At 33.8% G+C, this 24,528-nt stretch overlaps 2 protein-coding genes across 7 annotated transcripts in view; one reads left to right on the top strand and one right to left on the bottom strand.

Moving 5' to 3' along the window:
- The window catches only part of LOC106061330 (uncharacterized), a 172,739-nt gene extending 169,522 nt beyond the window's left edge, over positions 1 to 3,217 (top strand). For all 3 annotated transcript variants that reach the window (XM_056033981.1, XM_056033980.1, XM_056033983.1), the window contains one exon: positions 2,824 to 3,217. In XM_056033981.1, coding sequence (XP_055889956.1) covers positions 2,824 to 2,875 — 52 coding nt within the window. In that variant the 3' untranslated portion in view covers positions 2,876 to 3,217. The remainder of the gene's footprint in view (positions 1 to 2,823) is intronic.
- LOC106064437 (putative ankyrin repeat protein RF_0381) lies at positions 3,077 to 24,486 on the bottom strand. Of its 4 annotated transcripts, none has more exons than XM_056033976.1 (23): positions 24,319 to 24,486; positions 23,723 to 23,820; positions 21,922 to 22,011; positions 21,101 to 21,199; positions 20,804 to 20,902; positions 18,698 to 18,766; positions 17,246 to 17,332; positions 16,930 to 17,013; positions 14,704 to 14,793; positions 13,574 to 13,696; positions 12,697 to 12,792; positions 12,119 to 12,229; positions 11,592 to 11,660; positions 11,381 to 11,470; positions 11,204 to 11,284; positions 10,658 to 10,768; positions 9,683 to 9,784; positions 9,389 to 9,469; positions 9,079 to 9,150; positions 8,433 to 8,474; positions 7,942 to 8,046; positions 7,371 to 7,487; positions 3,077 to 6,221 (listed from the first exon to the last, which is right to left on the bottom strand). In XM_056033976.1, the coding sequence occupies exons 2-23, from the start codon at positions 23,750 to 23,752 to the stop codon at positions 5,835 to 5,837; spliced, it is 2,235 nt and encodes a 744-aa protein (XP_055889951.1). In that variant the 5' UTR covers positions 23,753 to 23,820; positions 24,319 to 24,486; the 3' UTR covers positions 3,077 to 5,834. The 4 variants fall into 4 exon arrangements, with proteins under 4 accessions (XP_055889951.1, XP_013078446.2, XP_013078447.2 ...); XM_013222992.2 differs by having other exon boundaries at positions 9,359 to 9,469; positions 24,319 to 24,485; XM_013222993.2 differs by having other exon boundaries at positions 9,359 to 9,469; positions 24,463 to 24,481.
- Between the last annotated feature and the right edge of the window lie 42 nt (positions 24,487 to 24,528).

Here is a 24,528-nt window from a genome sequence, read left to right as displayed (position 1 = left end):
TACCTGACTGTACATTTATGAGACAACCATACCTGACTGCACACATTTGAGACAACCATACCTGACTGTACACATATGAGACAACCATACCTGACTGCACACATATGAGACAACCATACCTGACTGCACACATATGAGACAACCATACCTGACTGTACACATATGAGACAACCATACCTGACTGCACACATATGAGACAACCATACCTGACTGCACACATATAAGACAACCATACCTGATTGTACACATATGAGACAACCATACCTGACTGCACACATATGAGACAACCATACCTGACTGCACACATATGAGACAACCATACCTGACTGCACACATATAAGACAACCATACCTGACTGTACACATATAAGACAACCATACCTGACTGCACACATATGAGACAACCATACCTGACTGTACACATATAAGACAACCATACCTGACTGCACACATATGAGACAACCATACCTGACTGTACACATATGAGACAACCATACCTGACTGCACACATATGAGACAACCATACCTGACTGTACACATATAAGACAACCATACCTGACTGTACACATATAAGACAACCATACCTGACTGCACACATATGAGACAACCATACCTGACTGTACACATATGAGACAACCATACCTGACTGCACACATATAAGACAACCATACCTGACTGTACACATATAAGACAACCATACCTGACTGTACACATATAAGACAACCATACCTGACTGTACACATATGAGACAACCATACCTGACTGCACACATATGAGACAACCATACCTGACTGCACACATATGAGACAACCATACCTGACTGCACACATATGAGACAACCATACCTGACTGTACACATATAAGACAACCATACCTGACTGTACATTTATGAGACAACCATACCTGACTGCACACATATGAGACAACCATACCTGACTGTACACATATGAGACAACCATACCTGACTGCACACATATGAGACAACCATACCTGACTGCACACATATGAGACAACCATACCTGACTGTACACATATAAGACAACCATACCTGACTGTACACATATGAGACAACCATACCTGACTGCACACATATGAGACAACCATACCTGACTGCACACATATGAGACAACCATACCTAGCTGTACACACATGAGACAACCATATCTGACTGTACACATATGAGACAACCATACCTGACTGCACACATATGAGACAACCATACCTGACTGCACACATATGAGACAACCATACCTAACTGTACACACATGAGACAACCATACCTGACTATACATTTATGAGACAACCATACCTGACTGCACACATATAAAACAACCATACCTGACTGCACACATATGAGACAACCATACCTGACTGTACACATATGAGACAACTATACCTGACTGCACACACATGAGACAACCATACCTGACTGTACACATATGAGACAACCATACCTGACTGCACAGATATGAGACAACCATACCTGACTGTACACACATGAGACAACCATACCTGACTGTACACATATGAGACAACCATACCTGACTGTACACATATGAGACATCCATACCTGACTGTACACATATGAGACAACCATACCTGACTGTTCACACATGAGACAACCATACCTGACTTCACACATATAAGACAACCATAACTGACTGTACACACATGAGACAACCATACCTGACTGTACATTTATGAGACAACCATACCTGACTGTACACATATGAGACAACCATACCTGACTGTACACACATGAGACAACCATACCTGACTGCACACATATCAGACAACCATACCTGACTGTACACACATGAGACAACCATACCTGACTGTACACATATGAGACAACCATACCTGACTGTACACATATGAGACAACCATACCTGACTGCACACATATGAGACAACCATACCTGACTGTACACATATGAGACAACCATACCTGACTGCACACATATGAGACAACCATACCTGACTGCACACATATGAGACAACCATACCTGACTGTACACATATAAGACAACCATACCTGACTGCACACATATGAGACAACCATACCTGACTGTACACATATGAGACAACCATACCTGACTGTACACATATGAGACAACCATACCTGACTGTACACATATGAGACAACCATACCTGACTGTACACATATGAGACAACCATACCTGACTGTACACATATGAGACAACCATACCTGACTGTACACATATAAGACAACCATACCTGACTGCACACATATGAGACAACCATACCTGACAGCACACATATGAGACAACCATACCTGACTGTACACATATAAGACAACCATACCTGACTGCACACATATAAGACAACCATACCTGACTGTACACACATGAGACAACCATACCTGACTGCACACATATGAGACAACCATACCTGACTGCACACACATGAGACAACCATACCTGACTGCAAGAGTGAAGACATATATTTAATCTATCAACTGCAACAAAAATAAACTAAATTTAGAGCAAATCTAACTACTACGAGAAGAATTACCTTGATCTAAATGTGTACTGCAAAAGGAATTCAAAAAATATAGATATATCTACTGCAAAGGAATGACCTAGATTATAATGCCCTCCGGTTAACCAGATGGCACGAACGATCTTATTCTCAAGCATATATATGTATATGGTGGTAGCTAGCAGTTCTAGTTTTAAAAGCACGTTTTGACATTTAAAAGATTAGTAATTTCTTTGTTTACATTTTGAATTGATTTATATATTATAGTGTTTTTTAGGTATTAATTATTTAAAAAGTTAACCAAGTGATTTTTTTTTTTACAGATGTACACTTTGGGGAAATAACTGCAGATGTGAGTCTAGAATTGGTGGATAATCTCCCCGGACAGACCGATTCAGTCTGTAATTAGACATCCTTCAAACTGTAGAGCTCAAACTATTTCATACTTATTAGTCAGTACAAAAAAATGTTTCAATCATAAATTTGGCTTGTAAGAAGTTTCAGGAATTATTTATAGAAATAATTAATTAAATTTCAACAAAGTGAAAGATAATTTAAAAATGAAAACACAATGACAGATTTCTGAAGTGTTTTTATTGAATAGATGAGACAACCAACCAAAATTGTTGAAGTGATGTTTAAACTTTGGTATTTACACAATTTGTCATTAAATTTATACAGAATAATTTGGAAATAAAATGTAGTTAAACAACTGAATCATTTGGTTTTTGTTTCATTTTCAACCAGGAGTCTAGACTCTAGAGGATTTGTTAGAGATGGTTTTATTTGAACAATTTTGGATGAAAATGATACAAAATGTGTTTAAATAGATCTAGTTATCTACAGTGTTGTAGTGCATGGTGTGCATTGAATGTGAGGCCAACCTAATGGCTTGCATTTATTACCTTAACCCAGTCCAATATGCACAGAATTGTGCAGAGACAAAGTCTTCTAGCAGAGTTAGTCTTCCTTGCACAGACAAAGTCTTCTAGCAGAGTTAGTATTTCCTTGCACAGACAAAGTCTTCTAGCAGAGTTAGTATTTCCTTGCTCAGACAAAGTCTTCTAGCAGAGTTAGTCTTCCTTGCTCAGACAAAGTCTTCTAGCAAAGTTAGTCTTCCTTGCTCAGACAAAGTCTTCTAGCAAAGTTAGTCTTCCTTGCTTAAACAAAGTCTTCTAGCAGAGTTAGTCTTCCTTGCTCAGACAAAGTCTTCTAGCAGAGTTAGTCTTCTATGCTCAAAGTCTTCTAGCAGAGTTAGTCTTCCTTTCTCAGACAAAGTCTTCTTTGTACATGCCGAGATTTCCTGTCTTCTTTCCCTTTACAAAACAAAACTCTTAATTGAAATTCTAAATTTGAATCCTAGAAGTTAATGAGACAGCTTTCTCTCTCTTTCTCTCATTAAATATTCAATTCTCAATAATGTAATGCATTACAGACAGTTACAAATAGTTTATTTCAAATTTCCTTCTCTTGCCCCAAGTTTTCTTTCTTGCATAACAAAACAATTTTTTTTTATCGCAGATAAACATTGACCAATAAGTTATTATTTAAAAACAACAAAAGGAAAAAAATACTCTTGCTTAGTATGTTGTATAATTCAATTTTTTGTTTTTCAATGATTTGTTTTTGCATAATAAACCTTTACCAATACACATAAATAAATATACATATTACATAGTGAATAAGTATTTACTATATATGAATATATATATAATAAATAAAATGATACATTTTTTAATGTTAATGACTCAATGCAATGACATATATGTGGACATAGTGAGCTGTCAGTATCACAGAAAGCTGGGTTGTTTTACAAAATACTTTTTTTTCTTTGGTTCAAATTGTTAAATTTGGACAAACACTTGGCAACGAAAGTATTCTTCAGAAGCTCATCAAGTAAATAGACTTAAAGCATTGTCAGTTTGTAATGATAATGTCAACCATTTTCATAAACTTAGAAATTGGAAAGTTGTCATAAAATTATTTGACAAGTTGCAAAAAAAAAAATTCTTTAAGACAAAGATGGTTAGGAACTGGTGTTATTAAGTATATTTAAAAAATTTGAGCTACATTCATTAATTTTTTATTTTTGTTTAAAATAGATTACATATAATATTTGTTAAGACCTTGGGAACAGGTTATTTTTGTTAGAGGCATGATGGACAGTGCATCATAGAACATGCACCCACAGCTTTTAAAAGGAAAGGTTTGTGAACACTACCTTTAGTTCAACATTTAATGGTGTCAGTATGGGGTCAGTGTCATACAGTGTCAGTATGGGGTTTTAAATAAAAACAGACAACAGCCACTTATAAATAAGATTCCTTAGAACAGCAGGCAAAAGTCAACAAGAAGCAGGAAGATGGTTGCTGTTATACCATTTCAATTTGTGACCAAAACAAAGAATGAAATGGTTTAGCCACCGAGTGTCAACCAATCAGTGAGCCCTGAGAGCATATAAGGCAAGAGGAAGGCAGACACACAAAAAAAGGGAAGTAAGTATGAGAAAGCAATAGAGAAAATTATTTAAAAAAAAAACAAAGCTTATATTGAGTGATATTGCATCATTTTTTTAAAATCAATCCTTAATTGTACCAATGTGTCAAAAACTCAAAATATCAGAAGTTAAAAAAAAAGTTGCCCAAGTCTGAATTAAAACTCAAGGTCTGCAGCCTCCATGATGAAGACTGACCTGCTAACAAAAAGTTAAAGTACTTATAAAAATAAAAAGTCTTAGAGACTATTGTTTATTGAAAATCTTTAACAAACAACCTAATTCTCTCTACAAGGCTTATCTCTTCTAAGCTTAGTACATTTTCTATTTGAAACAACGTTAATTCTGACAAGTTGATTAACTAATAGGGTAATTTTTTGATAGATTCATGTGTTGTCATTGACAATAAATAATTGTGCAAAGCTTCAACTTCATCTGAGAAAGGGGAGAAATAATTTGTAAAAGATTCAACAGAGATAGTCAGACAGAGTGAGTTAATAAACTTTGTAAAAAAATAAGGTTTCCCTCTATTTCAGTTATCACAGCTACATGCTACATTTCCCTGTTAAGCCTTTCCAGTAAAACAGAAGGATATAACCAAAAAAATCTGTAATTCTATTTTGAGTCTCTTCAGTTGATCTCAAAATTATATTTGTGATGAAATTGCCATTTGTCACTTTGGTAACAAATGTTTACAAAAAGAGCTGTCAGTAATTTACTAATATACCATATATACAACAAAACATTCAACATCATTTTGACATTTAGAAAACAAAAAATATTTCACAGTTCCTATTCATTGACTAACCATTTTGAACATAATAATTTAGTAACTGAGGCTTAAATAATTTTCTTGTTTTCATAAATTTGATTGAAGGTAAAGCTCTCTTCCTCAAACTCATCATTTGGACTCCTTTCGCAGTCTTCATTATTAACACTGAAATTACAACTTTCTTCCTGCTCCTCATCTGACCCCATTACAAATTCCATTTCCATTGAATCACTCACTGAGTCACTCATTAAGTTTTCTGGTTTATCTGTTGTTGTACGAATACAAAACATTTTCTTATTTGACACATCTTTCATCTTCTGAGTTTTTCTGGAATAGTTTTTCTTCTTCTCAATAGCTCTTAACACAAGATCCATCCCAAGCTGTGCAGCCCTCTCTGACACAGACATCAAAACTAATTCTGTCCCATCACTTTCATTTGATTTCTTGACTTCACACTGAACAAATGGAAAGTGACAAGTTAAAACCTGAACTCCAATGACTCAATAAAACATGGAGACTGCTAAAGCGAGTTTCAATCTTCCAACTTTGAAAATAAGAGGAAAAGTATTGAACATTGCCAGCACATTCATTGCCAGAACATTGCCAGCACATTGATCATTTTCTATATGTACTTAATGGTCATAATAAAAAAAAAGGTAAAGTAACTCTTTCAGACTTTGCAATCAATGGGGCAGATGATGTAAAGGTCAACTTTCTGTGGTCCACAATTAATGACCGGGGGTGTCATGTGGCAAGCACAACAACCAACCACTTATCTTTTCCCCAACTAATGTCAGTTAAGAGTTGGGAGGACTCAGAAGCGCCCAAAAATCCTGAAGTTTGATATCACAGTCTTCACAGAGACGCCCTGGTTTGGAAGCTGAGCATTTTGCCATCCAGAATCATGCCCCTACTCTGATCTTATGTTCTACTTAATTAGTAGGATAAAGAGGCGCGAGCAAAGCTACTCTGCCTCATCGTGGTGCTCATGTGGAAACGACCATTAGAGGAAGTGGTTAGGCTAAATGGGTAGCAACACAAGACTGCCATGGGGATGCCCACGGGTAGACGAGAGTCCACCCATTGCACGGCGCGGAGTTGTAAAAAAGTCCCTACAAACCTGTCACAAATCCATGCGCCGTTCCTCAAGGGACCGTTACATAAATGGCGAGCCCCCCACGGTTAGCTTGGTATAATGAAGGAAAATGGCGGAGGCTCCCGGTGCCCTCGGCCATGTCCAGCCAAGCATGAGTCCGGGGCCAAAGGCATTGGAAATAGCAATGCTTTACATAGGCATCGACTCGGGTCTCTCTCAAACAGAACTGTGTTCACACAAGTTTTTTTTTTTTACTGTTTGGCGTCCAAACAGGGTTTTTTTCAAACTTAGAGCTCGAAGAGCCTTCGGCTCAGCTCTTGGACGATCAACAAGGATGATGAGGCAACATTAGCAATGACAATGTGTAACTAAAACTAATTACTATTCAGAATTTTTACAAAGTAGTAAAAAGAGAAACACAATGTTCACAATGACAAATTTAATTTAAAAAATCTGAATCAAATTTAGGTTATATAACATGAAAAATATTCAAATAAACTTGACTTACTAATTCAGTTATTGTCAAGTCAGTTCCAAGCTGAACTAGTCGAACTGCAATAGGTTCTTTTCTCCTTTCCATAGCAAGGAAAAGCAAGTCTCGATAATTATTTAAAACTGGTTTTAGCTTAAAGAAAAATCAGAGGGAAAAAAATTATTCATTACACTATTATTTTTAAGTTTAGTAAATAAACACATGACATATGTGTTGGTATGAAAAGATGTTTATTGATATTTCATTTAGTTAATGAATCAAATGTTTAAACCTTGTAGTAAAGAAAAATAAAGTTCTCTTTTCAGTCCTTGCATTTTATGGGGCAGATGATGTAAAGGTCATTTGTTTCTAGGGCTGATGTCATGTGGCCAGCACAACAACCCACTAGTGTTTACTTTCCCCAACTACCATTAGAGTTGGCACACTCAGTGGAATCCTCAAAATTCCAAAATCTCAGTCTCCACCGAGATTTGAACCCTAGACCCTAGTTACAGAAGCAAAAGGCTTTACCATTTAATCAACAAAACTTTCCGAAAAAAAATAATTTTACAGTAGCAGTAAATAGAAATAATACCAGTGTACTTACAATTTTGCTAAACTGAGCCACAGGGTACTGGAACTTACAAATGGAATTTTCAAAATGCATTAAGTGTTTTCTCTTGTGCTTGATAATGAGACAAAGTTCCTCATACTGATGCAATCAAATGAAAATATATGTTCACGCTGATATTCATATACAAATAAATATGTTGAAACAATAATAAATACAAAATAAACTACAAAAATGACAAAGTATTTACTATATTTTTGTATAACTCTCAGTGGAGATAAATATAAAAAAAAAACATTTTTATTAATAAATGAATCAATCAACAATAGCTTTTAAAAAAATTATAAAGATGTGGAAAAAAAAAAAGCCAAGATAAAAAAATTAATAGTCCAATAGAGAGATCAAAATACCCCTCCTGAAACCCTTTTATGTAATGTTTTTGGAAATATTTGTTTCTGATAAATAGTGTTTATTATTGGCATTACTGATGCATTACTTACTAACTACACATTTTTTCTTTTTCTTACCTTATCAGCACAAACTAGCTGTTTAGACATCCCATAAATTATCTGAAATTAATAAATTAAAAAAAAAAAGTTTACAAAATACTAAAAAATTTGTATGCACAGATAGCTCTTTCAAGTTGTATTTGATAAAAGCAAATAATTGAAGCTATTCCTCACATTATTGTGCATTTAAAATACAATTATTTCAACAATATCTTAAATAAAAATGTGAAAGGTATATTTCACTGAATAACATTGTTCAAAATGACACAACCATGCTTAATGAAGTCAAACTAAAAGAAAATAATTAGAAAATGGTCTTGAAGCTGGGCCTTCTAGTTCTACTAGCCAAATATTTTCATATAATACACTCTTGGGGGTATGGTGGCTGAGTGGTAAAGCACTTGGCTTCCTGAGGAAACACAGGTTTGAATCTCTGTGAAGACTTAGATTTTAAATTTCATGATTTATAGGATGTCCATGAATCCAGCCAACTCTAATGGGTACCTAACACTAGTTGGGGAAAGTAAAGGTGGTTGGCCATTGTGCTCACCATATTACTCCATTGCTTGTTAACCATTGGCCAAAAGAAACAGATGAAACTCTTGTCACAAAAATGTATTAAGTTATATAGAATAAAACAGAAAATTGAGACACAAAAATAAACCTTTCTCTCTTTGTCAATCCATTCAGCAGCTTGCTGAGGGTGAAGGATGTTGAATGAGGCTTTGTGATTATTCTGGAAAACATAAATGAAAAATATAAATCAGATTTATATCTGCGATCACAATAAAATTTTAAAACTATTTCAAGCCAACAATATTGGGACACATCGTTGAGACATCTAAAATAGTTCTAATCCTTATTGACTTCATATCATACTGTTAACATCTTTAATTTATTTTAAAATGAAACCAGAAGCATCTATAAAACAAAGATTTGCTTACAAAGTCTTCAAGTTCAGCATTAAGACTCGCCATACTTTCAAGAAGCTGGCAAATTTCAGTTCTAGAAACTTTTTCAACACAAGAGGCATAATGGTAGGCAGTGCGACCCATCTACACATCAAAGTTTAAGAGAAAGGCAATAAATAAAAAGGTATCTGACATTGGTGAACACTGAACAAAAAAATTACATTAAAAAAAAGTGATTTCTCACAGACAGTAAGCAAATAATACTTTCAATATTCATAATAATAAGAATAAGACATATAATAAGATAAGAAGATATTATAAAGTTAAAAAAAACCCACCTCTTTCTGCATGACTTACATTATCTGTGGCATTCACATCACAATGTGGACAAGTTAATAAAAACTGTAAAACATCAACTCTTGTGTGGAGGACAGCTATATGTAGACAAGTTCTACCTCCCTGAATAAAAGTAAAAACAATAAAAAAAATACACATTTGACTAACAGAAAGATAAAAAAATATATTAAAAAACTTGAACATATTTACAAATAAAAATTATAAGACTTTATGTTTCTACTGTATCTCTGAATCAGTCAAATAGTGTGAGTATTAATAAATCACATTTAAACAAGTTACTTTTAATTGTGATGTGAGCCTTTATTTTGATGGCAGCAAAGATGTGATGTAAGGCAACTGAAAAATCCAAACTTATGTCAAGGGTCCAACAATGACTTCTCAGAAATGGTTAGAAATGCATGTGAACTTACAGTCAAAAGCAGTGCTAAACCATGACCTCCTACTGTTTGCAATATAGAGATATTACCTCTGACTTGCTGATCAAATATAACATTTTACCTTTGACTTGCTGATCAAATACAAACACCAAACACTTTACCTCTGACTTGCTGATCAAATACAAACACTTTACCTCTGACTTGCTGATCAAATACAAACACTTTACCTCTGACTTGCTGATCAAATACAAACACTTTACCTCTGACTTGCTGATCAAATACAAACACTTTACCTCTGACTTGCTGATCAAATACAAACACTTTACCTCTGACTTGCTGATCAAATACAAACACTTTACCTCTGACTTGCTGATAAAATACAAACACTTTTGAACAGCAATCCCCTTCTCACCCTTTAGTCTCTGACCTTTTATTCCCCCACCAATGCTGGACAGGTTTGTATTTGAAAACAATTTGGTTTAGACAATACATCTTTCATGAAAACATTTTGATTTTAATGTCTAAATTTTTATCCAATTTGATTGACAGAATAGTTATTTTTGGCTTGTAATACATTTAAAGATTTAGAGTAGAGTACCTTATCTCTTGCATTTATTAGCAAATCAGGTCTGTCTGAGGATTTCAGAATATTACTGACTTGATCAACTGAAGAATGTTGAACACTGTACAAAAATGTCCTAACATCTTCCTGGTGTTAAATAATGAGAAGAACAATTTCATGAAGTGAATGTAAGAAAAGCTCAAGATTTTAGCATATGTAAGAAACATTACAATAAACTATATAAAATTCATTTTCCCCCTTTTCTAACACCTCTTTCTGGGTTAATGTTTAAAAAAAAAAGCTTTTGATTCCAAAGTAATCAAACAGAGCTATAACTTATTAGATTAAATGTTTAATTAAACCCTAATACACAATGTTTGAATAGTCTGTAGATGCTAATATTCCTCTAGTTATATATCTATTTTCCTTGCTCACTTTAGTAATGGAGATTCTTGTAGCGTAACAACTAGACATGTTTATAAAAACAGATCAGGCTGAAATGTACATTTGTTATCAACAAGATTCTCTTTTAACTACTTCACTTTATAGTGCAATGCAGAATATAAAATAATTTATAATTACATTGAATTTAGGCAACCATTTAACAAAATCAACGGCCTCCACTGTTTCATTTCCACTGGCATAAATATAAGTGTCTCGATACTGCAAAACATCAAGAATGAAATCTGTACAATCTCAAAACTGTATAAGCCTTCTGCTACTATGTGAACTACTTAGACCAAACTACTTCCTACTCACATTAAAATCAATGAGTAGACTGTCATAGCCCATTACAGCCAGTCTCTCCAGTTCTTCTATATCTGATGATCTAATTGTCTTAACATAAGCCTGTCAAGTGGAATTAAATGTTTCAATATGACCAACAATGATTCTTCAGATGGAAATATTTTTCATGAAAGATAGAACATGTTTCTTCTCCTCAATATGATTTTTAGTTTTAGTTTACTACCTTATCCATGATTGTAACAATATCTCTGCGTCTTGCCAGCCTGGATACATCTCTAAGAGTCACTCCTGTCTGTGATGATATAGTTAATTTATGGATAGGTGAATGATGTTTAGTTTATAGAGTAAGTTAAAATAATCAAAATAAAATGTGAAAATGTATACATTATACAGACAATTATAGTCATGCTTATTTGAAGACATAAAGGATTAGTTATTTCACAGTCAATAATTATTTTTTAAATGAGCTTATTTCAGTATGTTAAAAATATTTCAACAGACTGCTTTTGCCTGCCTAGCCACCTGTGATGTGAATTTTTAACAAAATCCTATGGATAAAAAAAAAGGTCACCATCATATCATATATGCAGACTATTAACACTAGGTCATGGCCTCTATCAGTATCAGCCTTTATATCTTGCTACTTTCAGTAGAATTGGGATTTAAGGTATAATAATTATCTTTCCTGATATTTAAAACAGTCTGAAATGGATAAAAATGATGTAAATATGAAGGAAAAAAACAACTCACACAATCTCTTTGACTGACATCCAGCCCCTGTTTCAGCATATACTCAATGACATCACTAGAAATTCTGCCTTTGGTTTTATCCAGTGCGTAAACACCTGCATTCCTTCCTCTCTTGAAAAAAATATATGAACTATTGAACTCAAACACACATAACTACAAATGATAGAAACTCACACATCAAAATGCAATCAATTATAATGGCATTTTATATTTTTTCAATTTCATTATTATTATTTGTAAAGTTGATATCCATGCTGCTATAGCTTGCTTAGTACTTTTTTGGTTCCATATCTTCTGCAAACATGTGTGGTTTGACTATGCAGCAAGTTTTATAAAAGTAAATAATTGGACAAATGAATTTATTCAAATGACTGTTGATAAAAATATTTTCAATGAAATAAAAGATATACATTTAAAAGGCTGATGGTCATTGCATCAGCCACATGACACTGACGTTAACCATTGGCAATAGGAACAGATAGTTTTACATCATCAGCGCCATAGATTGGCAGGTCTGAAAGGGTTAATTTACTTTAATACTTTATTACAGCTTGAAATACAAATAACTCTATTCTTACTTCATCTCTGAGTCTAAAATCTGCCTTTGATTTCAGTACAGTCCACATGATGTCATCAGGACACAGTGAATCAATGGCAACAAAGTAGAGAGGAGCCTTGAATTAAAGTAATTCACAAAAAATATCAATTGAAAGTTGTCAATAATATTTTTCACATCATTATTATTTGACATTCAATATCATAGAATAAAGATTTTAGTTTAAAAAAAATAATTTTAGAACAGATAGAAGGATACATTTGTTCATCTCCTAATCAAGACACACATTTTATGACAGAATTAGTAATACTTTCAAAGCTTAAGTGGGATGATCATTCATGGAACAATTCAGAATTAGGAAAAATGATGGCTGCTTGGTTGTATGGTATGCATATTGGACTTTAGTGACAATAGTCTAGAGTTCAAACCCTGACACTTTCATTTCCTGCCTCCCTTTTGGCTAAGAACTACTCTTAATCTTGGCAGGAATGTCAAACAAATGTTATTAAGTTGCATTTGATTAGATTAGCAATTGTTTAGAAAAATTGTCATGAAAATAATCTAATTTTTATGTAATTTAAATAATATACATGTTTTGGATGTTCTTTCAGGGTTAAAGATAATCTATTTCCTAGTCCAAACCTCCCACAGGACAACAAGGAATAACAAAGGGCAGAGTATGAACCTGGAACCATCAAGACCACCAAATGACAGTCCATGCAGCCTGCATAATACACGACCAGGCAGCCATCCAAATAGATAAGAAATCATGCTTTGGTGTTCAATGAAAATCCAGATTCTAGTTCCCATTTTCTTTTGCTTTTAGACAGAAATCAAATCAAATTTGATGTTGACAGTACCTGTCTATGAACCATCATCATAAATGTGTATACAAGTACCTTTAAAAAATTATTAACTCTGACTGTGACATTGACATTTATATTTGCTTTACAAATCATACGAATGATCCTGGCATCTTTGGATTTAATAGCATATTGAAGGATGTGTGTAGAATTAGCTGCCTTGAAAGAAAATAAAAATAAAAAATTGATAAAATAAATATTGCCAAAGAATTTTTAAAATTATGTCACATAATTTAATAAGTTAATAAATAGATTGTAAGTTAATAAATAGATTGTAAGTTAATAAATAGATTGTAAGTTGATAAATAGATTGTAAGTTAATAAATAGATTGTAAGTTGATAAATAGATTGTAAGTTAATAAATAGATTGTAAGTTAATAAATAGATTGTAAGTTAATAAATAGATTGTAAGTTGATAAATAGATTGTAAGTTAATAAATAGATTGTAAGTTAATAAATAGATTGTAAGTTGATAAATAGATTGTAAGTTAATAAATAGATTGTAAGTTAATAAATAGATTGTAAGTTGATAAATAGATTGTAAGTTAATAAATAGATTGTAAGTTAATAAATAGATTGTAAGTTGATAAATAGATTGTAAGTTAATAAATAGATTGTAAGTTGATAAATAGATTGTAAGTTGATAAATAGATTGTAAGTTAATAAATAGATTGTAAGTTGATAAATAGATTGTAAGTTGATAAATAGATTGTAAGTTGATAAATAGATTGTAAGTTAATAAATAGATTGTAAGTTGATAAATAGATTGTAAGTTAATAAATAGATTGTAAGTTAATAAATAGATAGTAAGTTAATAAATAGATTGTAAGTTGATAAATAGATTGTAAGTTAATCTTGATTGTCAAGTAAAGTTCTTCTTTCAGACTTTGTGACTCTTTAAGGCAGATGTTTCTATGGCAAATGGTTAGTGATGGTGTCAAGGCCTGCACAATGACCAACCGCCTTTGCCCAACAAATGTCTGGTACTCTTCATAGTTGGGTGGACTCATAAAGAATTTAAAACCCCAGTCCTCACAAAGATTTGAGCCTGAGTCCCCTTGGTTAGAAAGCCAAGCACTTGACCACTCAGCCACCATGCCCCTTATCCTTTAGTTTTTCTACTTATTTTGTTTTTATAGCAAAGTAAATTCTAAAAATGATCTTACTTGATTAAGGAAATTAATATTACACTTAGGATGGGACAGGAATTTCCAGGCTTTTTCAACATCCCCTTCCAATATAGCATAGATGGCTCCCTGATTGTAGACAAAAAAGTATATGAACTATAAATACAAATTACTTAATGTATGTTAGAAATACAAAAAAAATTCACTCTAAGATAACCAACTAAGTGTTTGTTGGCTTTTTATTAAATTGCTGCTGATTACATAAAAAGAAGAGGAAATTAAAATAGAAAAAATGCATTAGTTTTTATTTAGATTTTTTTTAAAAAGTAAAAAAAATAATTTAAATTAAATTGGTGGACTTGAGGTTTCCCAATTTTCTGTTGCTGTATTTCCAGAGACTTTTTTATACTCGCGTTCAAAAGATTACGCAAACTGTATCTGGAGATCAGGGTGGCACATCTTGCTTACATCCTATTGGGGTCTTCCAATCTGATTGGTATGGTGGATTTTTTGGGGGAGAAGATTGATCTTACAACATACCAATGAGTGATCTGTGTCACAGTCTGCACTGTGATAGGATTTGATAAGCTTGACAAATTTTAAGCACTTTTGTCTTACCATGATTAGGTCTAGTTGGTGCCAGTGTTTGGATCAAGGGTGCCGCCAAAATATTCTGTGCTGCGGTTTAGTCTTGAAATAGGTATTAGTGACACACAGGGACTGTAGTGAGCAAACCTCGAGGAGCCTTTGTCCATTTTCATTTACTTTTCTGACACCAAAATGTCCAAGACAGCTGTCCTGTGCAGAGTTGTCAGATCCAACGCGTGCATTGAGGTCGCTGAGGATGATAACCTGTTCCCTAGTTGGTATCTCCCTAAGAGCAGACGAAAGGTTGTCATAAAACATATCTTTGGCCTCTGGTGTGGAGTAGGAACGTAGGCACTTATCAAAGTCATGTGTCCAATAGATGTGTTAAGGCATAGTGATAGGAGTCTTTCTGAACCGTTGCACTTCAGCTCTACTGTGTTCAGCAGTGTGTTCTTAACTGCGAAACCAATGCCAATGTTCCTTTACTTCATTTTTGGCTTTGCCTTGCCAGAAGAAGGAGTAGTCTTTGATTGAGCCAGAGTCAGCTAAACGAGTTTCCTGAAGGGTGGCAATGTCTACATTAAGCCTGGACAGTTCATCGTTTATTATTGCAGATTTTCTGACATCTTCTATGTCTGGTAGGTTTTCATTGTCCAGTTTGTAGAGTACGCACATTTCATGTGCCCAGTTTAAGAGTGGAGCTCCTTTTTTTTTCTTCATGTCGACTGGTACATTAACTTTGTGCCTGCTTTTCAGATTTTGTCCTATCCTCGTGTACCCAAACAAGGAAGACAGGCATGATGGGACAGCACCTTATTGGCTGGGGGATGCCCAGCTTCAGGCGGGGGATAGCTTTCCATTGGAATCCTAGGATCCCTCCCACAGACGAAAGTGGCCCCAGGCACCCTGCTCTACGTCAATTGAACATTTGAGCTTATTACCGGTGACTGCCACTTACCGTGTTTGGCCGACGCCAAAGGCAAAGCTGGAGTGTCCTCTCCAGTTTTTGGAGTTAGGGCTCTGAATAAGTCCAATGTAAGCCTGGGCATTGTTTATGGTCGGAATGATGTTGCCCACACAGCAACTGATGTGACTAAAGGAACGGAATATCCAATACAGTTTGGGATCAGCAGCGCTGCAGGCTCTGCCGGGCTGTGATTTTTCCTCAGGGTTGTCTCCCAAAGCCTTTCCCATGCTTGGGTATAGCCGCAAGGCACAGATGTTTGGATTAAGAGTTTTCCTACTCCTAGATGAGTAGCCAACCAAGGCTAACGAGCCTCTCCTGACCAAAGCTTACTGGTTTAGGCACCAGATGCTTGCCTTTGCCCCTTCTCCTGTCTGTGGTAACCGTTCCGCCAGGCTCAGTAACTGAACCTCTCTAAATGCCAGGAGTTGGACTGGTTGTCAGAGACTATTTGAGATGCATTACCACTTCTGGCGTTAACAACCTTGTGGATAATAGAATACTGAAATGCATATTATATGATAATAGAATACTGAAATACATATCATATGATAATGGAATACTGAAATACATGTCATATGATAATAGAATACTGAAATACGTGTCATATGATAATAGAATACTGAAATGCATGTCATATGATAATAGAATACTGAAATACATGTCATATGTCACAAAGTGGCTGTGCACAGAATAAAGAATGTTTTACTCACCAAAGTGTGTGTATGAAGGTCAATGTGAAAAACAAGGTCATGAAATTTGTGGGCAGCAGTGAACTGTCTCAATGTTTGTCCATCCTGAGGCATAATAAAATTTATTTGTGACGTAAAGGTTAATGATAATGAAAACAATAAAATAAATATATAGATTTTAATTTTTTTAACAACTGATATTATCTTAGAAATCAAGTTTTTTTAAAATAAAAATGTATTAATATATGTAAACTACAGCATTTACTAAAAAGCATTTAAATTTTGCTAAGTTAAAAAATTTTCATTTTAAAGTGACTAATGGAAAAAAAATATGTACCCTTTTTGTGTCCACTCTAGACCAGCACTGCAGTAAACAAATTACTTTATCCACATCATGGTTGGCTACAGCATGAAATATTCCTGGCTGATGGAAAAAAAAAATGTCTTACAGTAAATAGACTGCTGATTAATTTTAAACAAACTAAAGTCCAATTTCGCGGGGTCAAGTTTGGGTAAGGATACGGATAATAAGTGAAATTTAAGAATTTGAATTTAAAAAATAAATTCACCTTTGCATTTTATTCATTCTTTACTATGTACATAGCAACTTTATGAGCTTTGCATGTAATGAAGTCATACAGTATATCATAAAAAGTTTATTTTATACTGCGGTTGCATAGGTTGCAGTGGCCTATGGCAGGCCCTGCAAAATAGCGGCGCATCTTACGACCTAGGTTGACTATATATATATATATATATAATTCTCTTCATGGCTCAAAAGTTTGGACAAAAGAAGTAAAGGAAAGATCACTCTTCTATTTCTGCATTTCGGACTAGAGTTACACCACATAACTTTAGCGGTGGGAAAAACATGTGGGGGAACAAGTAATATTCACCCATCAATAAATAGCAGAGCCAGACATAACCATTGTGACCTAGAAGTCATGGAAAGATCACTCTTTCATTTCTGCAAGTCGGACTAGAGTTACCCTACATAAATTTAGCAGCAAAAAAAAAAAAAGAGGGGAGGGGAGAACAAGTAATCTACTCTGTATTCACCAGTCACTAAATAGCAGGGCAGGAATCAACTGTTGTGGGGCTCTTGCAAAACGGATATGGCGGGGCCAAGTTTGGGTAGGATACGGATAATAAGTGCATTTTATTCATTCTTTACTACCTACAGAATTACTTTACGAGCCTTGCGTGTAGCGAAGCCATACAAATTCTGTTTCCTACTTAGATCATGCTCAATAGCAAGAATTACCAAATGTTTCAATCTATCTACGAGAATTGTTGACCTCAAGTAATTCTTAATTAGTTTGAGGAGCGAGAAGTTTTTTCACAAGATTACACAATTTCAGGTATTGCATAATGCCGTTTTTTTTCGGCACGCATTGCATTACCGATTTTCAATTTTGAATGACACTCCAAAATGACAATTTTTTGTCTATGTATTTCAGGAAATTATTTTTTTTTTAGTTTTCAAAAGATTTTAATAATTTCCGGATAGTTCCATGACTTTTTCGTATATTTTGCAATTTCAGGAGATTTCAATGAGCTCCTGGTAAATCAGGAGGCTGCAGGAATTCTTTTATAAAGTGGTTTAATTTAATAATTTACACCTAGAATTAGCGTGGATCCTTTGAAAGTGTGGGGCACACTGCGGTCACATAGGGGCCTATGGCCGGTGCAGCAAAATAACGGCGTATGCTATGCCGTAGGTCGACTAGTAAAGTTATATTATCTGATATTCGTTGACCTGATATTTGTTTACCTGTAATTTGTTTACCTTATATTTGTTATAGATATTTATCCAGAATAAATTTCTTGTTTTTATTTCAGCAGCTGTTTTACCATCCTGGAAAAAAAAATCAAGTATTTTTTTTTTAAAGTTATGGATATTAATGGTTAGTCATAATTAATTAATTTTGTTTTATAAAGAGACAGTAGGGCCTAATTAGCTATGGTAGATAAACCTTAAGTAGAGAATTAGGTCATTCACTAACATTTTTAGACTTCCATCAATGAGGCTCAAGTTTATATTCAGACCTTTTTAAAATTGTTTTTGCATAGGCAGCACTAAAACTTTCTCCCAGATACCCCCTCCCACCCCACTCCAATGGTCCCTAAAAATGGTTGGACCATAGCGCACTGAGCATGCTATAAGCATGAAAGTTACATTAAACAAAAAAAAACAAACAAAAAAAAATATTTCATACAAATTTATTATTGTTATTCTAGATCTACTCGGGGCTACAAATAAATGCATTCAAGAAATGACGGAGAGCCTAGACAGAGAGGCACCCAAAATTGGCCTCCGCATAAACTTGGATAAGACTAAAATTATGCGAGTGGGATATAAGGCAAAGGGTGTCCCCGTCAGACTTGGCGAGTCAAAGCTTGAAGAGCTGGACAAGTTCACGTACCTTGGCAGCATCATAACAAATGATGGAGATGCTTACCATGATGTAGCGTGCCGAATAGGAAAGGCAGGGAGCATTTTCCAAAGGCTGCAGCCTATTTGGACTAGCCAAGCCATTGGACTCGAGACAAAAATACACCTTCTCAACACAATCGTCATTCCAACTGCTACATATGCATGTGAGACATGGAAGTCATCTGTCAAAATTGAGAAAAGACTAAATGTGGCTCAACAGAGATGGCTGAGACGGATTTTGGGAGTCAGTTACACAGACCGGATCTCAAACAAGGAAATCCTTTGCCGAACTGGGAGTCGAACACTTAGTGAGGTTGTGACTGAGCGTCGCATGAGGTTTGCGGGACATGTTCTACGTCAAAATGAATTACGCACACCAAGAGTTGCGATAACATGGAAGCCAAAACGAGGAAAGCGCAAACAGGGACGTCCTCGTATTACCTGGCGACACACCTTCATGGAGGACCTCAGAACAGTGGACACCAGATGGGAAGAGGCTTCAGACATTGCCAGTGACAGATCATTATGGAGACAGCTTGCCGCCCAATGCGCCGAACGGCGCGGGAGGACCTAAGTCTAAGTAAGTAAGATCTATTAAAAATTAACTACATGACTGATTCAAAATAACTGATGAAATTTCACTCAATATAAGCTTTGTTTTTAAAATAGTTGTTATATTTCACTTGTTATTTATTTAGTTATTTTAATTATCATAACAATATCACCATATTTAGTATAAACACAATTTATTAAATTAGGTTGTAGAACTGGTGTCCAGATAAAAAATTCTGCTTTCTTTTTTTTACATTAAAACATTACTTATGTGACTAATTGTTTAGGAATGAATTCTTTTAATCTACTTAACTATGAGGGATCATTCATTGTAATTCATCATTCTGGTAATATTAGTTTAATATTAGTAATATTAGTTTTGTAATTCATTCTTCTACCTTTAAATTAAATTCTGCTAGGTAATAGTTATTACTGTTATAGAAAGATGATCATCAGTCCGTAAAATATTATTTTTAAACATTTATTGTGAAGAGCAGGGTGCCAGGAGTAGACGCCTTGGCTCGCTTGGTCATGTTCACAGAATACTACAAGGTAGACTCCCATAAGACATTCTGGATGGTGATCTAATAGAAGGCTTGAGAGTTGCTGAAAGACCACTAAGGTATGCAAAGGCGACATGAAGCTCTTCAAAATTTACACTAACAGTTGAGAAAATGAGGCACTGGATAGATCCAGATGGAGAGCAAGCCACACCAAAAGTAGAAAGAAAGGTGAAAGCGCTACAGCATCGGATGATTACAGATATCCAACCTTTGACCATAGTTGTGTATCAAGCATTGGCCTATTTAGTCACATGAGAAGTTGCAAAGGGAAAACATTGTTTCTTGAGATGTCAAAGGTCACAGATTTATTGGTCATAACATAATGAAGATAAATACTAAATACCTTATTTTTAATGAAAGGATCTATCCCAGCTGCCAAGAGATCAGCCACATGGCAACATTCATTTTGAAGAGCTGTTACATGTAATGCTGTATTGCCATGCTAGAAAAGAAAAAAAAACTTATATTGAAAATTAATGAATACATAGCTAAAGAATTGACAAAATATGCAGTGTACCAATTTATGTTTTTTTTTTATTTAAAAGTTACAATTTATATTGTAACTAAAATATTTTTGTTTATTTCAGTTATATATACAAATATTGTTATTACAAATTTTCTATAGTAAATGAATACTTACTCTATTCTGTACATTTAAATTGATACCTCTTCCAACAAGTATATGAAAAATGACAGGGCGATGCATGGTGCATACATAATGAAGGTAAGTATTCCCCTTCTGTTGAGAAATTTAAAAATCTGACAATGGCTAGTTGTGTCAACTTTTATCTACACATTCAAGAGCTTTATTTTTAAGCTAATTCCTTGATTCCATGATTCCACTTGACATTTTTTCATACAAATTTCATGCATATTTTAAAAGTTGAGCTAGCAACCATAGGTAAATATCATATTATCTGCCTTGCCTTAAATCTTCTTCTAATTTCTTACTGCCATTGTTCTAAATAAGAATATTTGCTGGATTATGTACTTTTTTAGGCATTTACAAAATTATAGTCATCAGAAAAAATTTTTTTTAACAAATTTTGTTTCTTGTCTTTTCCTTATTTCCTGATTTTTGTCAATTGACATTGTTCACCAATAACAAAACAGTTTACATGTTGTCAATGAACTATAAGTAACCATGATATGGATTGATCAACTGCATGAATTTATCCAGTGTGAATGTATAAGAAATATTGCCTGAAGATGCAACCAGCCACCAAAGGTGTATACAGTTTATAAAGAGAAGTATTTACATTTAGTGATCAATGATCTGCTATTCCACCTCTCAAAATCCTCTCATAAATGGTAAATCTAGTAATAGAAACTACAAAACTAAAGTAAATGCATATTTATTAAAAATTAAAAGAAATATTTAATAAAGCAACATAAAGTATTAAGCAGTAGCTAGCAGTGATAAAAATTCAACAATTTAAGAATGTTAAAATATAAGTTTACCCTGTCTGTTAAGTGAACATTTTCTCCATTTTTTAAAGATCTTCTCAAAGCATCTGCATCTTCATTTTTTATTGCCTGCTTTATGGGTGTCTAAAAAACATAGTACAAAAAGTGTTAACGGGGTTTTAAAAACAAATCATCTTTACTTTCATTAGGGCTAGGGAGAGTCTTCTCAAATCTTTAGAAACAAAAAGATTTACTGAGTGACTCGCTCATCACTTAGACTCAATCTAAAAATATTTTTTTTAACCCGATTCTTCCTTTCCTTGCAATAACTAATCATATTTCAGATTCTGTTACAAACTAAAATGACCACAATGATCAACTTTCACAAATTGTTTTTTTTTCAATTAAAGAGACTAAATTCAAATGTTTAATGTTGAGCCAAAGAAATGTCACAATGTGCATGTAAGTGTGTTGAGGAGTGGCTGCTCTTGTGTTGATATATAAAGAATAGCAAAGGAGGAAGCAATTGGGTTAGAACTGACTGGCCAAAATTTTCAGTATGTGTATTTAAGAGGCAGTGTAGGAAAGAATGGATCTAGAGCTGATACACAAAAAATGTGTTTGTAATTAAGATACAAGTGTAAGATGTTGTTATTCTTCAACTGCTCTATCAACTCTAGATCTGTCAAACCAAAGAAATGCCAATATATAATTGTTGCAAGACTTTTCTGAAAGAGAGATTTCTTCAATGAACAAAAGCAAAGGAAGTATTACTGAAGAAGTGTGGTGGCTTATTGGTATTGGCTTCTGAACTGGGGGATCCCTGGTTCGAATCCTAGTGATGACTGGGATTTTTAATTTCTGGATTTTTGGCACCACTGAGTCCACCCAGTTCTAATGGGTACCTGATTAAAGGTAGTTGTTAATTTTGCTAGCCACATGATACCCTCAATAACCATAGGTGACAAAAAACAAATGTCCTTTACATCATCTGCCCTATAGACCACAAAGTAACTTTACTTTACTTTAAGTTTTCATGAACCACTAGAACAGAGGGTAAAAAATATGTATGTGGAAGGGGGAAAAATTTGGAAAAGTCAAGGTTGAAGCATTTCATCTTTATAAATGCTATACCAGGTAATTAATGGACCAAAGAAGTGTCAATAACTGTTTATCGGTTAACTAATGGAAGAAATTCCTACACAAACTGCTGTGTAATTGACAAAGCAATAAATAAAGTTTTAAATTTTATACTTATGGGTGATGGGCCAAATAGGTTTGTGTCTCTGTACCTGAGACAGTTACATAATGAGCAAAACAGAAATTCTTTTTTCTACAAGAAGCGTGTGTGCAAAGTTTTAAGATTTGGAATGGGGTGTTTATCTCAGACTAGGCAGAGACAAAAAACAAAAAAAAGTGTTTGTAAGGATAAAGCACTAAATTTAGGAAGGGAGTGTCTCCAGCAAACTGCCATAGAAGAAGCTAAGCATTGATATTTCATCTTTATGGGCTACTAGAATCCATATTTAGGTAGTAATAATATGGACCATTAGATTAGAGGATAAAAATGGTGCTAGTCAAAATAAACACATATATATTAATGTAGCAAAGTATCAGCTAGGATGTAAAGGCCCTATTTATATAAGCAAAATCTAATTTTTCTCAAAATGAGGAGGCAATAAAAATTACATAGATCTCAAATTCCTAATATTATTCAGTAAAAAAAAACCATCTAAGAGACAGAATTATGAAGTGAATTTTAGCAGCTCACTTTCTAAGAAAATTTACATGCTTTAAAAATTAATGACTTGTTTGCTTTTTTTTTTCTCAGCTAAATGTGGATATATTCTATTACCTCTTGATTTTCAAACATGCATCCTGCCATTTGATATTGAAATCAACTTCATCCACATCAGAATCAAAATTTAAGGATTAGATCTATATATTTCTCCACTAAAAAAAAGTAAAATAGAGAGTTTAGTAATGACATTTACCACCATTGATATGTTTTGTATTTTTTTAGATTTGGATATAAATATATTCTCTTTTGTCAAATTGAAAATGTGTAAATTTTAAAATCAAAGTCTGACAAAGTGACATTTAAAAACAAAATCAGATTGATTTATGACTGCATGAACACAGGATATTGAGTTTGAAACCAGAAGGAAATTAGAACTTAGATCATAAAACATTTCTAATTTGTAAGTCTTAATTATATAATATAACTATTAAATATTATTATCATGATATGATCCTAACTCAGAAAAAAAAAAGGAAATGAATAAGAAGATGTTTAGAATATAATAATTATAATATATGTAAAACATGGTCGTGTGCTTGATTTAAATGTTATATTTAATAATATATTAATATATTTATTATAATTTATATATAATTTTTATAATATTTATAATAATTAAATAATGACATCTAGATCTATCTTGTACTAACTTATAGATTAGATCTATTACTTGTACTTTTAATAAGTTCTAATGAGATCTAGATCTATTATTCGATAATGATCATTATGATAGGGGTCGGAGTCAAAGAGATCTATTTCTTAGTTCTAGGTCTAAAATAAATGGATTTCTTTACTGTTTCTATGAGACGCTTCATAACCGGATATTAATAGCTCTTTAAACAAGAAAGATAGTGTTTCTC

The sequence above is a fragment of the Biomphalaria glabrata genome, chromosome 6 (assembly GCF_947242115.1).
Source record: "Biomphalaria glabrata chromosome 6, xgBioGlab47.1, whole genome shotgun sequence".
In the NCBI taxonomy this organism is placed as follows: domain Eukaryota; kingdom Metazoa; phylum Mollusca; class Gastropoda; family Planorbidae; genus Biomphalaria; species Biomphalaria glabrata.
Note: the sequence above shows the minus strand (reverse complement) of the source record. Positions and strands in the feature narration are given on the sequence as shown.

Excerpts from the sequence above, each read along its gene's own strand:
- LOC106064437 (XM_013222992.2), bottom strand. The coding sequence starts at position 23,752 with ATGGCAGGATGCATGTTTGAAAATCAAGAG. Across the intron at positions 17,333-18,697 it reads ATATCTATAACAAATATAAG|CCAGGAATATTTCATGCTGT; the intron begins GTAAACAAATTA and ends TTTTTCCATCAG. Across the intron at positions 9,151-9,358 it reads ATGCTGAACTTGAAGACTTT|AATAATCACAAAGCCTCATT; the intron begins GTAAGCAAATCT and ends TATGTTTTCCAG.